Source organism: Oncorhynchus gorbuscha, linkage group LG15 (genome assembly GCF_021184085.1).
Source record: "Oncorhynchus gorbuscha isolate QuinsamMale2020 ecotype Even-year linkage group LG15, OgorEven_v1.0, whole genome shotgun sequence".
Lineage (NCBI taxonomy): Eukaryota > Metazoa > Chordata > Actinopteri > Salmoniformes > Salmonidae > Oncorhynchus > Oncorhynchus gorbuscha.
The window spans coordinates 19,800,211-19,817,635 of NC_060187.1; the positions used below are offsets into that span (position 1 = coordinate 19,800,211).

The window sequence follows — 17,425 nt, forward strand, 5'->3', positions numbered from 1 at the left end:
ATAAGTGAAATAATCTGTCTGTAAACAATTGTTGGAAAAATGACTTGTATCATGCACAAAGTAGATGTCCTAACCAACTTTTGTCCTAACAAAACATTCGTGGAGTGGTAGAAAAATTATTTTGAATGTCTCCAACCTTAGTGTATGTAAACTTCCGACTTCAACTGTATGTCTCATTTCTGCATCCCAAATGGCCCCCTATTCCCTATATACTGTAGTGTTAACTTAAAATGACAAAACAACTAGGTTTCAGTTTAACAACATTTATCAAACCGTATTTCCACAATATATGGTTGCCATAGCACTCAGGCCAGGTCCACCAACAGTGAGACTACTGCGCAGGAGTACTAATAACAAAGTGATAGCATCGGAGTAACAGAAATATAGGGATACTTAAAACACGAACTTAACATATAGTGCACTACTTTTGATCACTACTCTCTATCTCCCTTAGAGCCCTGGTCAACAGTAAGGGAAAGACCTAGTCAGTTGTACAACTTAATGCATTCAACTGAAATGCGTCTTCCGCATTTAACCCAACCCCCCTATATCAGAGAGGTGGGGGTGGATGCCATTATTGACATCCACATCTTCGGTGTCCGGGGAACAGTGGATTAACTGCTCAGGAACAGAATGACAGATTTGTACCTTTCGGTTACTGGCCCAACGCTCTAGGCTACCTAGCGCCACTATCAATAGAATAGGGTGCCATTTGGTACTAAACTAATGTGTAGGAAATGTTATGTGGATGTCAAGCATTACACAGAGTGACCTCCCTCTTAATCTCTTAATTCATTCTCTCCGTGTATTTTATCCTCTGTTTAAATCTCTGCATTCCTTTCATCCTCCATCCGTCATTCTTTAAAGGAGCCCAGCAAAAATATCAACCTGACAGTCTCAACGCTAGATAGATACATACTTAGAAATATACTCGACCTCTTTATCTCTCTTCTTCTTCTTCTCTCTCATTCTCTTTCTCTCCCGCTCCCTCTCTCTTGTTCTCTCTCTGTATATCTCAATCTTGTTCACTCCCTTCTCTCACTCTGTCTCTCTCTCCCTCTATATTATTTATCTCTCTTCCATCTCTCTCTCTGTCTCCCTCCCTCCCTCTCTCCCTCTCCCTTTATATTCTTTCACTCTCTCTCTCACCCCCATCTCTCTCTCCAAGTTAAGCTGATTGCTGAGACACCGTTTCAGACTCAAGAGGGGATAATGCTAATCATGTGACATAGCCATGGGGGTGTGTGTGTGTGTGTGTGTGTGTGTGTGTGTGTGTGTGTGTGTGTGTGTGTGTGTGTGTGTGTGTGTGTGTGTGTGTGTGTGTGTGTGTGTGTGTGTGTGTGTGTGTGTGTGTGTGTGTGTGTGTGTGTGTGTGTGTGTGTGTGTGTGTGTGTGTGTGTGTGTGTGTGTGTGTGTGTGTGTGTAGCCTGCGTGCATGCGTTAGTAGTTTCAAGAGATATGCTCATAAAGTGTTGTAGCATATAGACAGGAAGACATCAAATAAGCTTTGCTCTCCTCGTGCTTTAAGACATCAAATAAGCTTTGCTCTCCTCGTGCTTTAAGACATCAAATAAGCTTTGCTCTCCTCGTGCTTTAAGACATCAAATAAGCTTTGCTCTCCTCGTGCTTTAAGACATCAAATAAGCTTTGCCCTCCTCGTGCTTTAAGACATCAAATAAGCTTTGCTCTCCTCGTGCTTTAAGACATCAAATAAGCTTTGCCCTCCTCGTGCTTTAAGACATCAAATAAGCTTTGCTGTCCTCGTGCTTTAAGACATCAAATAAGCTTTGCTCTCCTCGTGCTTTAAGACATCAAATAAGCTTTGCTGTCCTTTAAGACATCAAATAAGCTTTGCTCTCCTCGTGCTTTAAGACATCAAATAAGCTTTGCTCTCCTCGTGCTTTAAGACATCAAATAAGCTTTGCTCTCCTCGTGCTTTAAGACATCAAATAAGCTTTGCTCTCCTCGTGCTTTAAGACATCAAATAAGCTTTGCTCTCCTCGTGCTTTAAGACATCAAATAAGCTTTGCTCTCCTCGTGCTTTAAGACATCAAATAAGCTTTGCTCTCCTCGTGCTTTAAGACATCAAATTTTGCTCTCCTCGTGCTTTAAGACATCAAATAAGCTTTGCTCTCCTCAAATAAGTGCTTTAAGACATCAAATAAGCTTTGCTCTCCTCGTGCTTTAAGACATCAAATAAGCTTTGCTCTCCTCGTGCTTTAAGACATCAAATAAGCTTTGCTCTCCTCTGCTTTAAGACATCAAATAAGCTTTGCTCTCCTAAGACATCAAATAAGCTTTGCCTCCTCGTGCTTTAAGACATCAAATAAGCTTTGCTCTCCTCGTGCTTTAAGACATCAAATAAGCTTTGCTCTCCTCGTGCTTTAAGACATCAAATAAGCTTTGCTCTCCTCGTGCTTTAAGACATCAAATAAGCTTTGCTCTCCTCGTGCTTTAAGACATCAAATAAGCTTTGCTCTCCTCGTGCTTTAAGACATCAAATAAGCTTTGCTCTCCTCGTGCTTTAAGACATCAAATAAGCTTTGCCCTCCTCGTGCTTTAAGACATAAAAGAAGCTTTGCTCTCCTCGTGCTTTAAGACATAAAAGAAGATTTGCTTTCCTTATTAGTAAAAACTTTGGGATTCAACCCTTATAGTTGACAGACTGGTTTGAGTGTGTTTGAATATATTTTCGTGTTCTAGGGGTTTCTACTACTCAGTTATACTCCTCCTGTTCCTCTATAATAGAGAGCCGGTGGTGGATACCTGCCAGAGACAGAGAGAATTAAATAAAAGGAAAAGAGAGAGAAAATGACTGAAAGAACAAGAGAGATTGATCTTCAATTTACTTTCCTACCTTATTATGTCAAGGAATGTATCGATCGGCAGAATGATACAAGGCCTGAGGGACAGAGTGGATGAGAGAGAGAGGGATGGAAGAAGGGAGGGGAGGAGAAGGTCAAGGAGCAGAGAGAATTAGAGCGAGAGAGATAGAGGGATCATCCGAAAGAACAGAATTGGAGCGCGAGATATGGAAAAATGGCGAGTAAAATATATTTCTAGAGACATAGGAAGGAAAGAGAAAATGAGGTGGAGGAAATGAAGGAGGCATGCTTGCGCATGTGCATCCATCTTTGAGTGGATTTACATATTGTATTTCGTACAGTACGGCATAATTTTCCTCTTGCAAACACACACATGCTATGAGTCACAGTAACATTTTAAATAAACAGGATATCTAATACTGTAGCTGTGGGGTGTAGCTCAGTGTGAGAGAAAGACACACAGAGAGAGAGAGGGAGAGAGAGAGAGAGCGTGAAAGAGAGAGAGAGAGAGAGAGAGAGAGTGAAAGAGAGAGAGAGACACAGGGAGATATATGCTCTAATGTATGTGTATCTGTAGGGTGAAGCTCAGTAAGCCTGTCTAGAGCTGTGGCCTGGTAAAGCAAATTAGGAGCATGATAGGCTTTCTACTGCCAGACTACTGTAATCATATTAATAATGCATGTGCCACAGATAACAGCCACTACCTCCTTCCTACCAGCCACACCTACCAGCTCTCACAGTCTCATGTCAGAATTAGACGTTCATCCATGTTTCTCAAATGTCAAATTTGGAAGTTGTTCAAAACGTAACATTTCTAAGTGTGTAAGGTTAGGGTTAAGTTCAGACAATAACTCCAAAATCTTAAGTTTAGGCATTAACTCCGAATGGTTAAGGTAAGGGTTAAAGTTTGGGATAGGCTTAAAACAAAATTATAAAAAACAACTTTATATCGCTGGATTCAAACTTGCAACCTTTGGAATCAAAGACCAAAACCTAGTTGAAGGAATCAATGCTCACTGTAGCCCCTAGTGGCACATTTCAACATCATCTCCCGACGTCCTCAGACATACACACACATACACACACACACACATACACACACACTGAGGTTAGGGGACCAATAGGATGGAGGAACTCACTGTGGCCAGCTCGTCAAACTTCCCGAAGAGTTCGTTGAGCAGTTTGACCAGTTCCTGGGCAGTACACTGAGACGCCAGACTGGTAAACCCCACGATGTCTGCAAACAAGATGCTGGAGGGGAGGGAGGGGAGGGGGGAAAGAAAGAAAGATAGACATTATTATACTGTGTCTAACAATAACCATTTAAAAAGGTCTAATCATGCCAAAGGGCCCTTCTCAGTCAAAAATAACATTGTTTTCTTGTAGCACAGTTGAGCTTATTTGAGTCAGACACTGTCAACATTACTTTGTTGATGAATATGAATGTACTGAGCTAAGAAGAAGATGTGTTTGTCAGCTTATCCTAGTTTATCAAAGGGATAAAAAACAAATCATCGCAAACACACACATGCACAAACACACACACATACTACACACAGACACCCACGAACGAGTGAGTAAAGGAGAGTATCTTGTAGAACAGTCTGTTCAAAAGTAGTGCACTAAAGGGAGTAGGGTGCCATTTAGGATGAAGGCCGTGTTGCTTTAGTTTGAATAGAGTATTAAAAGCAATTTGCCACAGCACAGATGGCTTGAACAACAAGGTGTTATATACTGAACAAAAATATAAACACAACATGCAACAATTTGAAAGATTTTACTGAGTTACAGTTCATATAAGGATATCAGTCAATTGAAATTAATTAATTAGGCCCTAATCTATGGATTTCACATGACTGGGAATAGAGATCTGTTGGGTTTGGATCAGAAAACCAGTCAGTATCTGGTGTGACCACCACTTGCCTCATGCAGGGCGATAGATCTCATTCGCATAGAGTTGATCAGGCTTCTGATTGTGGCCTGTGGAATGCTGTCTCACATCTCTTTAATGGATGTGCGAAGTTCTTGGATATTGGCGGGAACTGGAACACGCTGTCGTACTCGAGCATCCCACACATGCTCAATGGGTGACATGCCTGGTGATTATGCAGGCTATGGAAGAACTGGGACATTTTCAGCAATCATGAATTGTGTACAGATCCTTTGAAAATGGGGCCGTATTATCATGCAGAAACATGAGGTGATGGTGGCGGAAGAATGGCACGACAATGGGCTTCAGGATCTCACCACGGTAACTCTGTGCATTCAAATTGCCATAGATAAAATGCTATTGTGTTTGTTGTCTGTAGCTTATGTCTGCCCATACCATAACCCCACCTCTAACATTAATGGAAAGGCCTGCGGTTGTGAGGCCGGTTGGACATACTGCCAAATTCTCTAAAACAACGTTGGAGGTGGCTTATGGTGTAGAAATTAACATTCCGTTTTCTGGAAACAGCACCGGTGCACATTCCTGCCAATTTCACGTTCCCTCAAAACTTGAGACATCTGTGGCATTGTGTTGTGTAACCAAACTGCACATTTTAGAGTGAACATTTATTGTCCCCAGCACAAGGTGCACCAGTGTAATATTCACACTGTTTAATCAGCTTCTGGATATGCAACACCGATCAGGAGGATGGATTATCTTGGCGAAGGAGAAATGCTCACTAACAGGGATGTAAACAAATTTGTGCACACAAATTGAGATAAATAAGCTTTTTGTGGGTATGGACAATTTCTGGGATATTTTTATTTCAGCTCATGAAACATGTGTCCAACACTTTAAATGTTGCATTTAAATTTTTGTTCAGTGTAGATATAATTCAATGTGTATATAATCACAAGCCCCTGACTCTAACACAAAGAGAATGTATAGAGGGAAGTGTGTAACTTCTTGAGGAAGCCATAATGTGAGAGAGTGTAACTTCAGGAAGCCATAATGTGAGAGAGTGTAACATCAGGAAGCCATAATGTGAGAGTGTAACTTCTGCAAGCCTTAATGTGAGAGTGTAACTTCTTCAGTAAGCCACAATGTGAGAGAGTGTAACTTCAGGAAGCCATAATTGTGAGAGTGTAACTTATTCAGTAAGTCATAATGTGAGAGAGTAACTTCAGGAAGCCATAATGTGAGAGTGTAACTTCTTCAGTAAGCCATAATGTGAGAGAGTGTAACTTCAGGAAGCCATAATGTGAGTACAATTTCTTCAGTAAGTCATAATGTGAGAGAGTGCAACTTCTTCAGTAAGTCATAATGTGAGAGAGTGTAACTTCAGGAAGCCATATTGTGAGAGAGTGCAACTTCAGGAAGCCATATTGTGAGAGAGTGCAACTTCAGGAAGCCATAATATGAGAGAGTGCAACTTCAGTAAGCCGTAATGTGAGAGAGTGCGACTTCAGGAAGCAATAATATGAGAGAGTGACTTCAAGAAGCCATAATGTGAGAGTGTAACTTCTTCAGTAAGCCATAATGTGAGAGAGTGTAACTTCAGGAAGCCATAATGTGTGAGAGTGTAACTTCTTCAGTAAGTCATAATGTGAGAGAGTAACTTCAGTAAGTCATAATGTGAGAGAGTATAACTTCAGGAAGCCATAATGTGAGAGTGCAACTTCTTCAGTAAGTCATAATGTGAGAGAGTATAACTTCAGTAAGCCATAATGTGAGAGAGTGTAACTTCAAGAAGCCTTAATGTGAGAGTGTAACATCTTCAGGAAGCCACAATGTGAGAGAGTGTAACTTATTCAGTAAGTCATAATGTGAGTGTAACTTATTCAGTAAGTCATAATGTGAGAGAGTGTAACTTCAGGAAGCAATAATGTGAGAGTGTAACTTCTTCAGTAAGTCATAATGTGAGAGAGTATAACTTCAGTAAGCCATAATGTGAGAGTGTAACTTCAGGAAGCCATAATGTGAGAGAGTGTAACTTCTTCAGTAAGTCATAATGTGAGAGAGTGTAACTTCAGGAAGCCATAATGTGAGAGAGTATAACTTCAGGAAGCCATAATGTGAGAGAGTGCAACTTCTTCAGTAAGTCATAATGTGAGAGAGTGTAACTTCAGGAAGCCATAATGTGAGAGAGTGCAACTTCTTCAGTAAGTCATAATGTGAGAGAGTGCAACTTCAGGAAGCCATAATGTGAGAGAGTGCAACTTCTTCAGTAAGTCATAATGTGAGAGAGTATAACTTCAGGAAGTCATAATGTGAGAGAGTATAACTTCAGGAAGCCATAATGTGAGAGAGTATAACTTCAGGAAGCCATAATGTGAGAGAGTGCAACTTCTTCAGTAAGTCATAATGTGAGAGAGTGTAACTTCAGGAAGCCATAATGTGAGAGAGTGCAACTTCTTCAGTAAGCCATAATGTGAGAGAGTATAACTTCAGTAAGCCATAATGTGAGAGAGTGTAACTTCAGTAAGCCATAATGTGAGAGAGTGTAACTTCAGTAAGCCATAATGTGAGAGAGTGTAACTTCAGGAAGTCATAATGTGAGAGAGTGCAACTTGAGGAAGTCATAATGTGAGAGAGTGTAACTTCAGGAAGCCATAATGTGAGCGTGTAACTTCTTCAGTAAGCCATAATGTGAGAGAGTGCAACTTGAGGAAGTCATAATGTGAGAGAGTGCAACTTCAGGAAGCCATAATGTGAGAGAGTGTAACTTCAGGAAGCCATAATGTGAGAGAGTGTAACTTCAGGAAGCCATAATGTGAGAGTAACTTCAGGAAGCCATAATGTGAGAGTACAATTTCTTCAGTAAGTCATAATGTGAGAGAGTATAACTTCAGTAAGCCATAATGTGAGAGTGTAACTTCAGGAAGCCATAATGTGAGAGAGTGTAACTTCTTCAGTAAGTCATAATGTGAGAGAGTGTAACTTCAGGAAGCCATAATGTGAGAGAGTGTAACTTCTTCAGTAAGTCATAATGTGAGAGAGTGTAACTTCAGTAAGTCATAATGTGAGAGAGTGTAACTTCAGGAAGCCATAATGTGAGAGAGTGTAACTTCTTCAGTAAGTCATAATGTGAGAGAGTATAACTTCAGTAAGCCATAATGTGAGAGAGTATAACTTCAGTAAGCCATAATGTGAGAGAGTGCAACTTCAGTAAGCCATAATGTGAGAGAGTGCAACTTCAGGAAGCCATATTGTGAGAGAGTGTAACTTCAGGAAGCAATAATGTGAGAGAGTGCAACTTCAGTAAGCCGTAATGTGAGAGAGTGTAACTTCTTCAGTAAACCATAATTTGAGAGAGTGTAACTTCAGGAAGCCATAATGTGAGAGTGTAACTTCTTCAGTCAGTCATAATGTGAGAGAGTGTAACTTCAGTAAGCCATAATGTGAGAGAGTGTAACTTCAGGAAGCCATAATGTGAGAGTGTAACTTCTTCAGTCAGTCATAATGTGAGAGAGTGTAACTTCAGGAAGCCATAATGTGAGAGAGTGCAACTTCTTCAGTAAACCATAATGTGAGAGAGTGTAACTTCAGGAAGCCATAATATGAGAGAGTGCAACTTCAGGAAGCCATATTGTGAGAGTGTAACTTCAGGAAGCCATAATTGTGAGAGTGTAACTTCTTCAGTCAGTCATAATGTGAGAGAGTGTAACGTCAGGAAGCCATAATGTGAGAGAGTGCAACTTCTTCAGTAAACCATAATGTGAGAGAGTGTAACTTCAGGAAGCCATAATATGAGAGAGTGCAACTTCAGGAAGCCATATTGTGAGAGTGTAACTTCAGGAAGCCATAATTGTGAGAGTGTAACTTATTCAGTAAGTCATAATGTGAGAGAGTAACTTCAGGAAGCCATAATGTGAGAGTGTAACTTCTTCAGTAAGCCATAATGTGAGAGAGTGTAACTTCTTCAGTAAGCCATAATGTGAGAGAGTGTAACTTCAGGAAGCCATAATATGAGAGAGTGCAACTTCAGGAAGCCATATTGTGAGAGGAAGCCATAATGTGAGAGTGTAACTTCAGGAAGCCATAATTGTGAGAGTGTAACTTATTCAGTAAGTCATAATGTGAGAGAGTAACTTCAGGAAGCCATAATGTGAGAGTGTAACTTATTCAGTAAGTCATAATGTGAGAGAGTAACTTCAGGAAGCCATAATGTGAGAGAGTGCAACTTCAGGAAGCCATATTGTGAGAGAGTGCAACTTCAGGAAGCCATATTGTGAGAGAGTGCAACTTCAGTAAGCCATAATGTGAGAGAGTGCAACTTCAGGAAGCCATATTGTGAGAGAGTGCAACTTCAGTAAGCCATAATGTGAGAGAGTGCAACTTCAGGAAGCCATATTGTGAGAGAGTGTAACTTCAGGAAGCAATAATGTGAGAGAGTGCAACTTCAGTAAGCCGTAATGTGAGAGAGTGTAACTTCTTCAGTAAACCATAATTTGAGAGAGTGTAACTTCAGTGTAACTTGTAACTTCAGGAAGCCATAATGTGAGAGTGTAACTTCTTCAGTCAGTCATAATGTGAGAGAGTGTAACTTCAGTAAGCCATAATGTGAGAGAGTGTAACTTCAGGAAGCCATAATGTGAGAGAGTGCAACTTCTTCAGTAAACCATAATGTGAGAGAGTGTAACTTCAGGAAGCCATAATATGAGAGAGTGCAACTTCAGGAAGCCATATTGTGAGAGTGTAACTTCAGGAAGCCATAATTGTGAGAGTGTAACTTATTCAGTAAGTCATAATGTGAGAGAGTAACTTCAGGAAGCCATAATGTGAGAGTGTAACTTCTTCAGTAAGCCATAATGTGAGAGAGTGTAACTTCTTCAGTTAACCATAATGTGAGAGAGTGCAACTTCTTCAGTTAACCATAATGTGAGAGAGTGCAAAGCTAATGTGAGAGAGTGCAACTTCAGGAAGCCATAATGTGAGTTAAAGCCATAATGTGAGAGAGTGCAACTTCAGGAAGCCATAATGTGAGAGAGTGCAACTTCAGGAAGCCAGAGAGTGCAACTAGTAAGCCATAATGTGAGAGAGTGCTTCAGGAAGCCATAATGTGAGAGAGTGCAACTTCAGTAAGTCATAATGAGAGAGTGCAACTTCAGGAAGCCATAATGTGAGAGAGTGCAACTTCTTCAGTAAGTCATAATGTGAGAGAGTGCAACTTCAGTAAGCCATAATGTGAGAGAGTGTGACTTCAGGAAGCCATAATGTGAGAGAGTGCAACTTCAGTAAGTCATAATGTGAGAGAGTAACTTCAGTAAGTCATAATGTGAGAGAGTGTAACTTCTTCAGTAAGATAATGAGAGTGTAACTTCAGTAATGTGAGAGAGTGTAACATAATAATGTGAGAGAGTGTAACTGTCAGAAGCAGTCCATAATGTGAGAGTGTAACTTCTTCAGAAGCCATAATGTGAGAGAGTGTAACTTCTTCAGTAAGTCATAATGTGAGAGAGTATAACTTCAGTAAGCCATAATGTGAGAGAGTGCAACTTCTTCAGGAAGCCATAATGTGAGAGTGTAACTTCTTCAGTAAGCCATAATGTGAGAGAGTGCAACTTCAGGAAGCCATAATGTGAGAGAGTGCAACTTCTTCAGTAAGCCATAATGTGAGAGAGTGTAACTTCTTCAGTAAGCCATAATGTGAGAGAGTGTAACTTCAGTAAGCCATAATGTGAGAGAGTGTAACTTCTTCAGTAAGCCATAATGTGAGAGAGTGTAACTTCAGTAAGCCATAATGAGAGAGTAGAAGTCATAATGTGAGAGAGTGTAACTTCAGTAAGCCATAATGTGAGAGAACTTTCAGTAATGTAACTTCAGGAAGCCATAATGTGAGAGAGTGTAACTTCAGGAAGCCATAATGTGAGAGAGTAACAACTTCAGTAAGTCATAATGTGAGAGAGTGTAACTTCAGGAAGCCATAATGTGAGAGAGTGCTTCAACTAATGTGAGAGAGTGTAACTTCTTCAGTAAGCCATAATGTGAGAGTGTAAGCTTAATGTGAGAGAGTGTAACTTCAGGAAGCCATAAGAGTGTGTAACTTCAGAAGCCATAATGTGAGAGAGTGCAACTTCAGGAAGCCATAATGTGAGAGAGTGCAACTTCAGGAAGCCATAATGTGAGAGAGTGCAACTTCAGTAAGCCATAATGTGAGAGAGTGCAACTTCAGGAAGCCATAATGTGAGAGAGTGTAACTTCAGGAAGCCATAATGTGAGAGAACTTCTTCAGTAAGCCATATAATGTGAGAGAGTGTAACTTCTTCAGTAAGCCATAATGTGAGAGAGTGTAACTTCAGTATAATGTGAGAGAGTGTAACCAGTAAGCCATGTGAGAGAATGTAAGTCATAATGTCAGGAAGCCATAATGTGAGAGAGTGTAAGCCATAATGTGAGAGAGTGTAACTTCCATAATGTGAGAGAGTGTAACTTCAGTAAGCCATAATGTGAGAGAGTAACTTCAGTTCATAATGTGAAGTCATAATAATGTGAGAGAGTGCAACTTCTTCAGTAAGCCATAATGTGAGAGAGTGCAACTTCTTCCAGTAAGACATAATGTGAGAGAGTGCAACTTCAGTAAGTCATAATGTGAGAGAGTGCAACTTCAGTAAGCCATAATGTGAGAGAGTGACTTCAAGAAGCCATAATGTGAGAGTAACTTCTTCAGTAAGCCATAATGTGAGAGAGTAAACTTCAGTAAGCCATAATGTGAGAGAGTGTAACTGAAGAATGTGAGAGAGTAACTTCAGGAAGCCATAATGTGAGAGTGCAACTTCTTCAGTAAGCCATAATGTGAGAGAGTGCAACTTCAGTAAGCCATAATGTGAGAGAGTGTAACTTCAAGAAGCCATAATGAGAGAGTGAGAAGCCATAATGTGAGAGTGTAACTTCTTCAGTAAGCCATAATGTGAGAGAGTGTAACTTCAGTAAGCTTCATAATGTGAGAGTGTAACTTATTCAGTAAGTCATAATGTGAGAGAGTGCAACTTCAGTAAGCCATAATGTGAGAGTGTAACTTCAGAAGCCATGTAACTTATTCAGTAAGTCATAATGTGAGAGAGTGTAACTTCAGTAAGCCATAATGTGAGAGAGTGTAGCTTCAGTAAGCCATAATGTGAGAGAGTAACTTCAGTAAGCCATAATGTGAGAGTGTAACTTCAGGAAGCCATAATGTGAGAGTGTAACTTCTTCAGTAAGTCATAATGTGAGAGAGTATAACTTCAGTAAGCCATAATGTGAGAGAGTGTAACTTCAGGAAGCCATAATGTGAGAGTGTAACTTCAGGAAGCCATAATGTGAGAGAGTGTAACTTCTTCAGTAAGTCATAATGTGAGAGAGTGTAACTTCAGTAAGTCATAATGTGAGAGAGTGCGACTTCAGGAAGCCATAATGTGAGAGAGTGACTTCATCAGTAAGCCATAATGTGAGAGTGTAACTTCTTCAGTAAGCCATAATGTGAGAGAGTGTAACTTCAGTAAGCCATAATGTGAGAGAGTGTAACTTCAGTAAGCCATAATGTGAGAGAGTGTAACTTCAGTAAGCCATAATGTGAGAGAGTGTAACTTCAGGAAGCCATAATGTGAGAGTGTAACTCAGGAAGCCATAATGTGAGAGAGTGACTTCAAGAAGCCGTAATGTGAGAGTAACTTCTTCAGTAAGCCATAATATGAGAGAGTGCAACTTCAGGAAGCCATATTGTGAGAGAGTGCAACTTCAGGAAGCCATAATGTGAGAGAGTGCAACTTCAGGAAGCCATAATGTGAGAGAGTGCAACTTCAGGAAGCCATAATGTGAGAGAGTGAACTTCAAGAAGCCATAATGTGAGAGTGTAACTTCTTCAGTAAGCCATAATGTGAGAGAGTGTAACTTCAGTAAGCCATAATGTGAGAGAGTGTAACTTCAGGAAGCCATAATGTGAGAGTGTAACTTCAGGAAGCCATAATGTGAGAGTGCAACTTCAGTAAGCCAGTGAAGAGTGTAACTTCAGTAAGCCATAATGTGAGAGAGTGTAACTTCAGTAAGCCATAATGTGAGAGTGTAACTTCAGAAGCCATAATGTGAGAGTGTAACTTCAGTAAGCCATAATGTGAGAGAACTTCAGTGTAACTTCAGGAAGCCATAATGTGAGAGTGTAACTTATTCAGTAAGTCATAATGTGAGAGAGTAACTTTTCAGTAAGCCATAATGTGAGAGAGTGTAACTTATTCAGTAAGTCAAATGTGAGAGAGTGTAACTTCAGTAAGCCATAATGTGAGAGAGTGTAACTTCAGGAAGCCATAATGTGAGAGTGTAACTTCTTCAGTAAGTCATAATGTGAGAGAGTGTAACTTCAGGAAGCCATAATGTGAGAGTGTAACTTCTTCAGTAAGTCATAATGTGAGAGAGTGTAACTTCAGTAAGCCATAATGTGAAGAGTGAGAGAGTGTAACTTCAGGAAGCCATAATGTGAGAGAGTGTAACTTCAGGAAGCCATAATGTGAGAGTGTAACTTCTTCAGTAAGTCATAATGTGAGAGAGTGTAACTTCAGTAAGTCATAATGTGAGAGAGTGCGACTTCAGGAAGCCATAATATGAGAGAGTGACTTCAAGAAGCCATAATGTGAGAGTGTAACTTCTTCAGTAAGCCATAATGTGAGAGAGTGTAACTTCAGTAAGCCATAATGTGAGAGAGTGTAACTTCAGTAAGCCATAATGTGAGAGAGTGTAACTTCAGGAAGCCATAATGTGAGAGAGTGCAACTTAAGCCATTCAGGAAGCAATAATAATGTGAGAGAGTGAACTTCAGGAAGCATAATGTGAGAGAGTGCAACTTGAGGAAGCCATAATGTGAGAGAGTGTAACTTCAAGAAGCCTTAATGTGAGAGAGTATAACTTCAGGAAGCCATAATGTGAGAGAGTGCAACTTCTTCAGTAAACCATAATGTGAGAGAGTGTAACTTCAGGAAGCCATAATAATGAGAGAGTGCAACTTCAGGAAGCCATAATGTGAGAGAGTGCAACTTCAGGAAGCCATAATGAGAGAGTGCAACTTCAGTAATGTAACCGTAAGCCATAATGAGAGAGTGCAACTTCAGGAAGCCATAATGTGAGAGAGTAACTTCAGGAAGCCATAATGTGAGAGAACTTCAGTAATGCAAACTTCAGTAAGCCATAATGTGAGAGAGTGCAACTTCAGGAAGCCATATGTGTGAGAGAGTGCAACTTCAGGAAGCCATAATAATGTGAGAGAGTGCAACTTCAGTAAGCCATAATGTGAGAGAGTGCAGTGCAACTTCTTCAGTAAGTCATAATGTGAGAGTGTAACTTCTTCAAGTCATAATGTGAGAGAGTGTAACTTCAGTAAGTCATAATGTGAGAGAGTGTAACTTCAGGAAGCCATAATGTGAGAGTGTAACTTCTTCAGTAAGCCATAATGTGAACTTCTTCAAGCCATAATGTGAAACTTCAGGAAGCCATAATGTGAGAGAGTGTAACTTCAGGAAGCCATAATGTGAGAGTGTAACTTCTTCAGTGCCATAATGTGAGAGAGTGTAACTTCAGTAAGCCATAATGTGAGAGAGTGTAACTTCTTCAGGAAGCCATAATGTGAGAGAGTGCAAAGCTAATCTTCAGTAAGCCATAATGTGAGAGAGTGTAACTTCATAATGTGAAGCCAGGAAGCCATAATGTGAGAGTGTAACTTCTTCAGTAAGCCATAATGTGAGAGAGTGTAACTTCAGGAAGCCATAATGTGAGAGAGTGTAACTTCAGGAAGCCATAATGTGAGAGAGTGTAACTTCCATAATGAGAAGTGTAACTTCAGTAAGCCATAATGTGAGAGTAACAATTTCTTCAGTAAGCCATAATGTGAGAGAGTGAGAGTGAGAGAGTAACTTCAGAAGCCATAATGTGAGAGAGTGCAACTTCTTCAGTAAGCCATAATGTGAGAGAGTGTAACTTCAGGAAGCCATAATGTGAGAGAGTGCAACTTCAGGAAGCCATAATGTGAGAGAGTGCAACTTCAGGAAGCCATAATGTGAGAGAGTGCAACTTCAGGAAGCCATAATGTGAGAGAGTGCAACTTCAGTAAGCCATAATGTGAGAGAGTGCAACTTCAGGAAGCCATAATGTGAGAGAGTGTAACTTCAGGAAGCCATAATGTGAGAGAGTGTAACTTCAGGAAGCCATAATGTGAGAGTGTAACTTCTTCAGTAAGCCATAATGTGAGAGAGTAACTTCTTCAGTAAGCCATAATGTGAGAGAGTGTAACTTCAGGAAGCCATAATGTGAGAGTGTAACTTCTTCAGTAAGCCATAATGTGAGAGAGTGCAACGTGAGGAAGTCATAATGTGAGTGCAATTTCTTCAGTAAGTCATAATGTGAGAGAGTGCAACTTCTTCCAGAAGACATATTGTGAGAGATAGTAACTTCAGTAAGTCATAATGTGAGAGAGTGAAACTTCAAGAAGCCATAATGTGAGAGAGTGCAACTTCTTCAGTAAGCCATAATGTGAGAGAGTGCAACTTCAGTAAGCCATAATGTGAGAGAGTATAACTTCAGGAAGCCATAATGTGAGAGTACAATTTCTTCAGTAAGTCATAATGTGAGAGAGTGCAACTTCTTCAGTTAACCATAATGTGAGAGAGTGTAACTTCAGGAAGCGATAATATGAGAGAGTGTAACTTCAGGAAGCAATAATATGAGAGAGTGACTTCAAGAAGTCATAATGTGAGAGAGTGCAACTTCAGGAAGCCATATTGTGAGAGAGTGCAACTTCAGTAAGCCATAATGTGAGAGAGTGTAACTTCAGGAAGCCATAATGTGAGAGTGTAACTTCAGGAAGCCATAATGTGAGAGAGAACTGTAACTTCTTCAGTAAGTCATAATGTGAGAGAGTGTAACTTCAGTAAGCCATAATGTGAGAGAGTAACTTCAGGAAGCCATAATGAACTTCAGGAAGCCATAATGTGAGAGAGTGTAACTTCAGTAAGCCATAATGTGAGAGTGTAACTTCTTCAGTAAGCCATAATGTGAGAGTGTAACTTTCAGTAAGCCATAATGTGAGAGAGTGTAACTTCAGTAAGCCATAATGTGAGAGAGTGTAACTTCAGGAAGCCATAATGTGAGAGTGCAACTTCATTCAGAGAAGCCATAATGTGAGAGAGTGCAACTTCAGGAAGCCATAATGTGAGAGAGTGTAACTTCAGTAAGCCATAATGTGAGAGAGTAATAACTTCAGTAAGCCATAATGTGAGAGAGTGTAACTTTCAGGAAGCCATAATGTGAGAGAGTGTAACTTCAGGAAGCCATAATGTGAGAGAGTGCAACTTCAGGAAGCCATATTGTGAGAGAGTGCAACTTCAGGAAGCCATAATATGAGAGAGTGCAACTTCAGTAATCCGTAATGTGAGAGAGTGCGACTTCAGGAAGCCATATTGTGAGAGAGTGCAACTTCAGGAAGCCATAATATGAGAGAGTGCAACTTCAGTAATCCGTAATGTGAGAGAGTGCAACTTCAGGAAGCCATATTGTGAGAGAGTGCAACTTCAGGAAGCCATAATATGAGAGAGTGCAACTTCAGTAAGCCGTAATGTGAGAGAGTGCAACTTCTTCAGTAAGTCATAATGTGAGAGAGTAACTTCTTCAGTAAGTCATAATGTGAGAGAGTGTAACTTCAGTAAGTCATAATGTGAGAGAGTATAACTTCAAGAAGCCATAATGTGAGAGTGTAACTTCTTCAGTAAGCCATAATGTGAGAGAGTGCAACTTCAGGAAGCCATAATGTGAGAGAGTGCAACTTCTTCAGGAAGCCATAATGTGAGAGTGTAACTTCTTCAGTAAGCCATAATGTGAGAGAGTGCAACTTCAGGAAGCCATAATGTGAGAGAGTGCAACTTCTTCAGGAAGCCATAATGTGAGCGTGCAACTTCTTCAGTAAGCCATAATATGAGAGAGTGTAACTTCAAGAAGCCATAATGTGAGAGTGTAACTTCTTCAGTAAGCCATAAGGTGAGAGAGTGTAACTTCAGGAAGCCATAATGTGAGAGAGTGTAACTTCAGGAAGCCATAATGTGAGAGAGTGTAACTTCAGGAAGCCATAATGTGAGAGTACAATTTCTTCAGTAAGTCATAATATGAGAGAGTGTAACTTCAAGAAGCCATAATATGAGAGAGTGCAACTTCTTCAGTAAGCCATAAGGTGAGAGAGTGTAACTTCAGGAAGCCATATTGTGAGAGAGTGCAACTTCAGGAAGCCATATTGTGAGAGAGTGCAACTTCAGGAAGCCATATTGTGAGAGAGTGCAACTTCAGGAAGCCATAATATGAGAGAGTGCAACTTCAGTAAGCCGTAATGTGAGAGAGTGCGACTTCAGGAAGCCATAATGTGAGAGAGTGTAACTTCAGGAAGCCATAATGTGAGAGTGTAACTTCTTCAGTAAGCCATAATGTGACAGAGTAACTTCTTCAGTAAGCCATAATGTGAGAGAATGTAACGTCAGGAAGCCATAATGTGAGAGTGTAACTTCTTCAGGAAGCCATAATGTGAGAGAGTGAACTTCAGGAAGTGTGAGAGAGTGTAATTTCTTCAGTAAGCCATAATGTGAGAGAGTGCAACTAATCTTCCAGAAGACATAATGTGAGAGATAGTAACTTCAGTAAGCCATAATGTGAGAGAGTGTAACTTCAG

The 17,425-nt window shown here is 40.2% G+C and overlaps 1 protein-coding gene across 1 annotated transcript in view; it reads right to left on the reverse strand.

The window, feature by feature from the left end:
• The window catches only part of adcy1a (adenylate cyclase 1a), a 113,860-nt gene that overhangs the window by 74,103 nt on the left and 22,332 nt on the right, over nt 1-17,425 (reverse strand). Inside the window, exon 4 of the mRNA XM_046301306.1 lies at nt 3,965-4,076. Coding sequence (XP_046157262.1) covers nt 3,965-4,076 — 112 coding nt within the window. The remainder of the gene's footprint in view (nt 1-3,964; nt 4,077-17,425) is intronic.